This window comes from Pecten maximus, chromosome 1 (genome assembly GCF_902652985.1).
Source record: "Pecten maximus chromosome 1, xPecMax1.1, whole genome shotgun sequence".
Lineage (NCBI taxonomy): Eukaryota > Metazoa > Mollusca > Bivalvia > Pectinida > Pectinidae > Pecten > Pecten maximus.
This window is the reverse complement of record NC_047015.1, coordinates 48,774,982-48,784,439: the sequence shown is the minus strand read 5'-3', so window position 1 is coordinate 48,784,439 and position 9,458 is coordinate 48,774,982. Positions and strand designations below refer to the sequence as shown.

General features: G+C 33.6%; 1 protein-coding gene across 1 annotated transcript; it reads right to left on the bottom strand.

Moving 5' to 3' along the window:
- Window positions 1-486: 486 nt before the first annotated feature.
- On the bottom strand, window positions 487-9,193 carry LOC117336544. The gene is made up of 4 exons (XM_033897159.1): window positions 9,089-9,193; window positions 7,055-7,216; window positions 6,368-6,418; window positions 487-3,883 (listed from the first exon to the last, which is right to left on the bottom strand). The coding sequence occupies exons 1-4, from the start codon at window positions 9,150-9,152 to the stop codon at window positions 3,720-3,722; spliced, it is 441 nt and encodes a 146-aa protein (XP_033753050.1). The 5' UTR covers window positions 9,153-9,193; the 3' UTR covers window positions 487-3,719.
- Window positions 9,194-9,458: the final 265 nt, after the last annotated feature.

Below are 9,458 nucleotides of genomic sequence, written 5' to 3'. Positions count from 1 at the left end.
CAAGCTTATCTCCTTCACTACTAGACATTGGATATTCATACTTATGGTATGGGTTCACCTTGTGGTGGTGTCATGTAACAAGACTAGGTCACTCTGACCTACATTTTGACCTTTGGCTAACATGAACGAAAAAGGTTGCAGGGATCTCTCCTACTCGGTGGTATGGATTCACCTTATTATGAATTCATCGTCTCTGCATTCTTGACATAAAATTTCAAGGGTCAAGGTTTTAAAACTTGGGGCTTCTCGTTAAACCCTATATGATGAACTATAGAAACTTGTGGCGGCTCTATAATTTTCCAATCAGTTAAGTCTTTGTCATATCCAGACATGTTTGTACAGTAACTTTATTACTGTCAAGATAAAGGACAAAGAACAAAGCCAAAACAAGAGGAATATACCTGTTAGCAGTTGTTAAAATGAAGTTCTTAATACAGGTGTCTTTTGACAATTCTTATTCTAAATAATTTATAATGAACAAAAAAATAAATTATAAAAATTTTATTTCATTTTTTACAAAATGTGAATATGAAAATTAGATTGCTGCTGATTGCATGTAAATTTACAAATGGAAATTGCTCTACAAAACAATTACATGTATATTATATACATCTGGTGTGATACAACCATCATATAAATTTCTAAATATTTACATGTCTTTAAACCAACAACCAGTGAATGTAAGGGATGGATATTTGTTTATTATTAATTCTGCTATGAACAATTAAATTTGACCTTTGTCAATTTGGAATGGATCACAACCATGTAAAAGATAATACATTCCTAATTGATTAAATCATACATATAATTAATAATCAAAACAGAGGAAAAAATGAGGAATGCAATATAACATAATTTTGAAGAAAATAAACTTCTGATATGTTTAACAGAGTTCTGTGGTCGAAAATGATATGAATTCAGGAAGTAATCAATAGATATGCAAAGTCACAAGATTAAGTAGAGTCTATCTGAATTCTCAGAAAAAAATAAGGTTCTGGCTTCTAGCACTTTTATCATCAACAATTTATAAACTATATACATGAACTAAATCACACTGGACATTAAAGATGCTATTGTTTTTTAAGCCATTTGTCTTTATTGAGTTATTTATCAATAAAAATACAAATCAACGAAGAATTACACATAATTCGCTGCCGGAAAAGTTACGCCATAGTCTTGCTTCCACAATGGAAGCTGCTGGCAAGACAAAAATGAGGATGGCAAAAATAGATTTTTTTCAAAGGCATTAAAAATTACATAATTATAAAACAAAACAAAATTAACTAACATCACTTAAAATTTCAATGTTTGGTCGTTGATAACTGCAGTATCTAATAAAAGCACAAAGTTTATCATATTACACACCTCGTTAATCAAGACACTAATTACTGGGGAAAATTTGACAAAATAAATTCAATAAAAAAGTACATTTTAGATCATGACAGTCTATTTAAAATCTGGAACATTTGGATGCTTCCTAAAGAAGACATTTCTTGTGGTCCTCAAATGTGTTGTGTTTAAGCAACAGCTATCATGAAGGCTTTCTACCAAACATTTAAAGACTTGACCATTTACCTGTTGTAATCTAATCTATGTAAATCCAGAATGTGAATTTCTGCTTTGACAAAAAAAATTTGCTTTTGTGAAAATTTACTTGATTCAAAAACAAAGTACTATGATATTAAATGCTCCAGTTCATTAAGGCCTTAATTAACGAGGTCATCTTCACATTTATTCAGTTTATCACTGAGCATTGCCCGTATCTCATCAGGCAATATACATCTATCGGGTCAGTGATGGCTGGATTATTTACACTAAGTTAAGGATACGTACTGGAATGTTATGTATGTGTACATCAATCATTAAAGTCATCTACACAGTCTCCTAGGAAATGTACAAGTCTAATCAATTCAATATTTACATGTAAAAATAAACAAAAAAGTACACAAAAATATAATACACGTCTGATATGTTTTGATATGGTGGTGCTTTTCATATTGATAAAGCAGCCAAAATATTTTAACTTCATGTATCATTACACACAAAACAGCCAACTTATGACTGGACATTCAAATATCAAACACCACAAGGACAAGTCACTTTTAACTAATTAACATATGTATTTAAAACAACTGACGGACTAGGTGTTATGTGTTATTTACTTCATGACTGAAGGTCTTCAACATTAAAGTCATCGCTGCATCATATTCTATTGTCTCATATTTCTTCAATGTAAACAATATTATTCTACACAAAAAAATCCTTAAGGGTCTAGAAAAAAGGTGTCTTAATTCAAATTACTTTCGGTAAAATTGTTTTTCTCCAAGCAGGAAGCAATACATTCCTATTAATAAGTTATTTACCATCTAGAGCACCAAGTTTTATTAAGCATGTATAAAATTTCAATACATTACTGATAAAACAAAATACTTCATTTTGAAATTAATTCTGTATTAACAACTGGAATATTACTGTCTCAAAAAAATTCCCAAAAAGTTGCACAATAAACATTATCATACATTGAAGGTTCAATATGTTTGGGTTTTTTTTCTCTTTTTTTTTTTTCAAAAATCTTGCAAAGTAAAAGAGAAATGGAATAATTTAAGTTTCAACATTATGGCATATGAATATTATGAGAGTATAATGAAAATATTTTCACCTAAGGCTGAAACAATCCATCAGGTTAAGAAAATGCATCAGGAATCAATCATGTGGAATTATGTTTACCGGTAAACTGTGTCAAAACATTTTGGAATGTGCAATATAGTATGGAAAGTGGTGGGTGAGTGAATAAAACCTTCCCAATATGATATCTAACTAGGCATATACAATTCTTGCATAGACAAAAGTGACCATGGTGCCTGTCTGCACCACAGAAGTGACACAAGGTTCCAACTCTGTGCATCAGGACCCACACAAAAGCAGGCAGATGTCTTACCAATACAGGTACACACTTCTGGTGGCAGCGGTGGGATGATTTTTGATGGCTGCGGTGCTTTCTTTTACTTTGTGCACGTACTTGGAACAAAGCACTAATAAATGTCTGGGTTATGATACGCAGAGAAGCAACTTGTGTCAAGATCCTTTATAGCTATTTTTTTAGGAAATATTTAATGTTAAAAAACTTGTATTTTTTCTTTTTCCTATAAAAATAAGTCTGCCCTACACACGCTGTTCTAAGATGAGAATATAATCTGGATGTATTTTGCACATAATCAAACATGCTTATTATTAATTTAAGTCTATATTGCATTGTCCCTTCGAGAACACACACAAAAAAGACTTGATTCTAGTACAGATGAGAATAGATACTCACATTCCACACAATGATTTCTGTTTTCAATGAACAAATTTCTTGAATAAGAAGAGGGACTGAAAATATTTGTAAGGATTGAATTTTAATTATTGTTACAAAAGTGTTTCCTATGAAAAGAAATAAAAAGTTGTTTTTAAAATCAAAGTTTCTTTCCTGAAGTGCATCCAATATTGATAGATTTCTCTCGAGATTCTTCCTGATTAAAGATAATCATCACATACACAGATACATTCCAACATATCAATTTTTTTTCTTTAAAACTATAAAATCATTCCAATTAATACATTTTCTACATTAATTCCTTAATTATATAATTCTTGATACCATGAATAACTTTCCTGTTGTAAATGATTGAATTTTTATATGAACTGTGTTGATGATGAGATGATGAGGATAATGATCATCACAGAAAGAGCTTGGCAATGTAAGCAATGAAAGCTATTCCAATGCCAAGAAACATGTGAAGACTTGATCGCGTAGCTCCATTACAGATATCGTACTCGCAATAGCAGATTTCCCTGAACACACCAACCTGATCCCAAGACCATCTGCATCCCCATGCCACACCTGAAAGAAAATTATCAAGCAAATTGATTTTTTTTTATTCCCAAAAAAATTCATGATTGAAGAAAAGAAACATTCAGTGAATTTCGCTTACCCACTATATCTCTTAGGTTTGGGACTCATCAACATTTTGAAAATGGTGTTATGGACTCACAAAAAAAAAATTCATGCAAAAAATATTACCTTTATAACATTATAGAAAAATATATATTTCAATTGTCATGTCACATACACTGTTCAAAGTTGATAATTAATGTGGATGTAGGGCATCCATTTAACCCTTGACTTTTAGCATTTTGGAAGTCAAATCACCATTTCTCAGAAAAGTGAAGGCTCAAAGGTCAAAACACATGTCAAATAGACCTGTCCCTTCAGTCCCAAGAGTCAAATCTGATTTTTGGGAGTCAAAAACATTCTCAAGGGTCTATGGATACCCTGTGCATGTATTGAGGACATAATAATACTTGTCATTAAAATTTATATACCAGGTCTAAATTGCATTGTCCATACTGAACACACAAAAATACTGGACGCTAATTACAGGGGAAGTTAGAAAAAATAACATTTCATTAAACAACAAGAGATCCCAGAGGGATCTTGGCGCCCACCATTGAATGATCTTTATAGGTTCCATGTCAGATTGATCTTTTCCCTACTTTTCCCTTCCTCTAAGTCTTACTTATCTGTGTAAATTCAGAAACAGCCCTCTAGTACTATTCAAACAAGGGGAACCTATATATAGAATTTAAGATTTAGCTATAATGGCTGTCTGTCGGCCATGTTGTTTTCGTATTGGTCCCAGTATGCAAAACTAGGCACTGAGGGGAACCTACATATGAAATTTGAAAAAGATCCCTTCAGTACTTTCACAGAAATAGCGATAACAAACTCCAATTGTAAAATTCCAAGATGGCTGCCTGTCAGCCATGTTCTTTTCTGATTAGTCTCAAAATGCAATATGCATAACTAGGCACTGAGGGGAACCTGCATATGTAATTTCAGAAAGATCCCTTCATTACTTTCTGAGAAATAGCGATAACAAATTTTAATTGTCAAAATCCAAGATGGCTGCCTGTCAGCAATTTTGTTTTCAGATTGGTCTCAAAATGCAATATGCATAAGTAGGCACCAAGGGGAACCTCCATATGAAATTTGAGAAAGATCCCTTCTGTTCTTTCACAGAAAAAGCGATAACAAATTTCAATTGTCAAAATCCAAGATGGCTGCCTGTCGGCCATGTTGTTTTCCGATTGGTCTCAAAATGCAATATGCATAACTAGGCACTGAGGGGAACCTGCATATGAAATTTCAGAAAGATCCCTTCATTACTTTCACAGAAATAGCGATAACAAACTTTAATTGTCAGAATCCAAGATGGCTGCCTGTCGGCCATGTTGTTTTCTAATTAGTCTCAAAATGCAATATGCATAACCAGGAACAAAGAGGAACCTGCATATGAAATTTGAGAAAGATCCCTTCAGTACTTTCACAGAAATAACGATAACAAACTTCAATTGTCAAAATCCAAGATGGCTGCCTGTCGGCCATTTTGTTTTCCGATTGGTCCCAAAATGCAATATGCATAACCTGGCACCAAAGGGAACCTATATATGAAATTTGAGAAAGATCCCTTCAGTACTTCCTCAGAAATAGCGATAACAAACTCAAATTGTCAAAATCCAAGATGGCTGCCTGTCGGCCATGTTGTTTTCCGATTGGTCCCAAAATGCAATATGCATAACTAGGCACCAAATGGAACCTACATATGAAATTTGAGAAAGATCCCTTTAGTACTTCCTCAGAAATAGCGATAACAAACTTTAATTGTCAAAATCCAAGATGGCTGCCTGTCGGCCATGTTGTTTTCTGATCGGTCCCAAAATGCAATATGCATAACTAGGCACCAAGGGGAACCTACATATGAAATTTGAGAAAGATCTCTTCAATACTTTCTCAGAAATAGAGATAACAAACTTCAATTGTCAAAATCCAAGATGGCTGCCTGTCGGCCATGTTGTTTTCTGATCGGTCCCAAAATGCAATATGCATAACTAGGCACCAAGGGGAACCTACATATGAAATTTGAGAAAGATCTCTTCAATACTTTCTCAGAAATAGAGATAACAAACTTCAATTGTCAAAATCCAAGATGGCTGCCTGTCGGCCATGTTGTTTTCCGATCAGTCCCAAAATGCAATATGCACAACTAGGCACCAAGGGGAACCTACATATGAAATTTGAGAAAGATCCCATCAGTACTTTCTGAGAAATAGCGATAACAAGAATTGTTTACGGACGGACGGACGGACGGACCACGGACCACGGACGCAGGGCGATTTGAATAGCCCACCATCTGATGATGGTGGGCTAAAAAGAAAAATGTTATATTTATTTATGCAATCCATTTAGAAATTTTACTCTCTCCAGAAAAACAGACAGGTTTGCAATCTGAATGCATGGTAACGAAGGATATAAACCAAATCTCACCAGAATCTGTTCTTGATCCACAACGCCTTGTTATCTTTTTCCATCCTCCCCCTGTCAAAACAAACAGATGAATGTCAGCTTAACAATAATCATATTTAAGCCTAGTCTGATGGCAATGAGGTAGTCATGCAGGAGATATGTCAAGAAAATGAATAAAGACTTGCTATTTGTTTCCTACAATGAGAAGTAATTCCTTCGGGCTATTACTAGCTTAGGTTACATAATGAACATAAAGATGATGGAATGTTCGTCACACATACAACTGTATACAGTTTATATAACACTGTTATTCATATACTGTAAATCACTTATATTTTGTGTGGGATTTATTTTCATGTTAATATGCGAGGAGAGTCAATCTTGTTATCAAATCCATTACGATTATTTGTACGAAAATAACACTTTTGGATGGCGGCCAAGCTATCGGTTACAGATATAGGAGCTTTGTCATGGCTCCAATAGTTCATCATTAGTAAATTTAAATTCATATAGATCATCACTCTCAACATCACGTATTCATGAACATGTCTGAACAGGTATAAATCCACACAAATCTATGTGATTTACAGTATAGTAGAGATGTATTTTCAGACATTATTTGCATCCTGTATTGAAAACTATATTTTATTATTCATAAAACATTTCAATGTGAAATATGATATAAATTTATAGGATGAAGTCACTTACATCCAGGACTTTCCTGTGTAATTTTCATACAAAACTGTCCAGGTGTTTTTGCTTCAAAGCTGTTACAGTCAATAGGTGCGTTGACCTCTGTGTCAAAGTACTCCGTGGACGGGCATGAGGCATCCTCGTTACTGTCACACTGGTAACACTGAATCGCCTCACCTACACAACAAAACAACCATGTCCCAATTAAATAATCGCCTCACCTAGACAACAAAACAACCATGTCCAAATTAAATAATCGCCTCACCTAGACAACAAAACAACCATGTCCCAATTAAATACTCACTTCAACTAGACAACAAATAATAATGTCAAAATCACATATTCAATGTCTTTAAATATTCAATGTCTTTAAAAATCCAACAACATATTTTAAAATTATCTTCAAATAAGCCTCATCCCATAGCATGCAAGGTGTAAAAGTTAAGTATTAAAATCTGGAGAGGGCTTATAATTATTTGTGAATCACATTTAGCTGAATGTTTTAAAATTACTTATTCTGCAAAATTAAATAATTTGGGCAGGAGCTCCAAGCTTATTATTTGCTAATGAATGAATGATAGCAAGGCTAGAGGGGTAGGTTCAGATCCCCAAGGATAGTAATTGTATATTGTATGTATACTTGGGATATTTTTTTCTCTGACATTAATTTTCATTTTATAAAGACACACGTGTACTTGCATGTGTTAGTCATAAAAGACACAGATGATACCAAAATGTTAAACACTATAGCTGGATGATGGAGCAAATTTGAAAACAATTATAGCAAGATTGCGTCTATCCATCCAAATCCAGCAATTGGAAATTGAAAATGTGGTCATGTGGTATAGACAGTTTTTTTTTTGTAGTATATGTACCACCCAACAAAATAGGTACAATACCAAACGATGAGGCTGGTGCCTCGAAGGTAGCATGGTTTTACTATTACAAAGTAAATAGGTATACATGTCTCTTAATACAAAATACAACATGAAAAGTATTGGGACACAGGTCATTTTCAAGGCATAAATAAAGTTTTAAAGTTCCCATTCATCTAGTTTTATGACCAGCACCACATAATTTTTCATCACATTTTTCTATTTGATTGTACAAAACTGTAACTGCATGCAGACACTCCTGTAGCAACTGCCAGAGGTTTTGAATAAAGATATTTAAAATTCAGATTTTTCAATTTTCAGGCCTCAGCTGATTATGTACAGACCAGAAAAGTTGCATATACATGTACTATAGCTACTACTGATGTTGTTTCAAGAAAGCAAATTTTCAATGTTAAAGGTAAATTATCTCATATAACCACAGGTGCCTGACTCGTTTTATCTCATGTATGTATGTACTCTTTCTTATATGTTATTATTTTATAAAACGAGTCAGGCACCTGTGATATAACATAAGATCATTTTGATTTTTGTTACTATTAGATAAATCATATTTATTTTCCCAAAATGTCTTAAAATTTTCATATCATGTAAGCATCACTGTTTTACACCTTCACTATATTGCCATTGAATTTACACTAGCTATATAGTAAGCCATATGCAAGAATATGCATATACCTGTTCCAAGGGAACACTCGATTGGGGAAATGGTTCAATCAAAGCAATGGAATTATGATTTACCCATGTTTAACATAATCTGCCAACCACTTTTGTGACGAAAATCAGCATTTTTCTTTATTGTGAAAACACAAAACCCAAGGGAGATAATCACCCCCGAAATAATACAGGTGTTAAACAATCGATACAGGTGCATTTATATCGAATTAGACCGTTTATAATTGAAGAATGAACTGATTGATTCGCATTTACAAAACAAATTTGTTGAAACCATAGGGAAACTTTCAACAAACATTTGAATCTAATATCCGGAAGTGGAGTCACCTTTTCGTAAACATTCTTTGGCTATGACACCTTTCCTCAGGTGTAATAATTTAATTTGATCGACCGAACTAGGTACGTAAACACAACATAAATACAATTGTTTTCTGTTTTGAAGAAAGCCGCTAGAAATGTTACATAAACATTTGACGATTACCTGTGTCAAATAGGTAAATCAGGCCGCATATCAGCAGCCAGGTCATCTTCAGCCTGGCCATCATGGCGTCTGTGTGTCTTTCTCGTTACAGGTGGCGCTTCGAGTGCTCATTTACATACTATGTTAACTCACCTGTTGAAGGGCGCGGTTTCCTCTATACCTTTTATTAGGCGGTAAATATGAATACCGGTTGTTGGAATGAAAGCAACTAAGAATCCCAATGCTTCTCAATATATATATATATATTATATTATGTATATCATATAGGTGTCTAACCATATATGACAGGGACTAGCCATACTAGACTAGCTTGTAAAATATAGTTAAATATCTTTTTAACTTGATCTTGCATATAGGTTCGAAAAAAATC

Coding starts and splice junctions, on each gene's coding strand:
- LOC117336544 (XM_033897159.1), bottom strand. CDS start 9,152: ATGATGGCCAGGCTGAAGATGACCTGGCTGCTGATATGCGGCCTGATT. Junction 7,217..9,088: donor GATTTACCTATTTGACACAG/GTAATCGTCAAA, acceptor TTTGTTGTGTAG/GTGAGGCGATTCAGTGTTAC. Junction 6,419..7,054: donor TACACAGGAAAGTCCTGGAT/GTAAGTGACTTC, acceptor TTGTTTTGACAG/GGGGAGGATGGAAAAAGATA.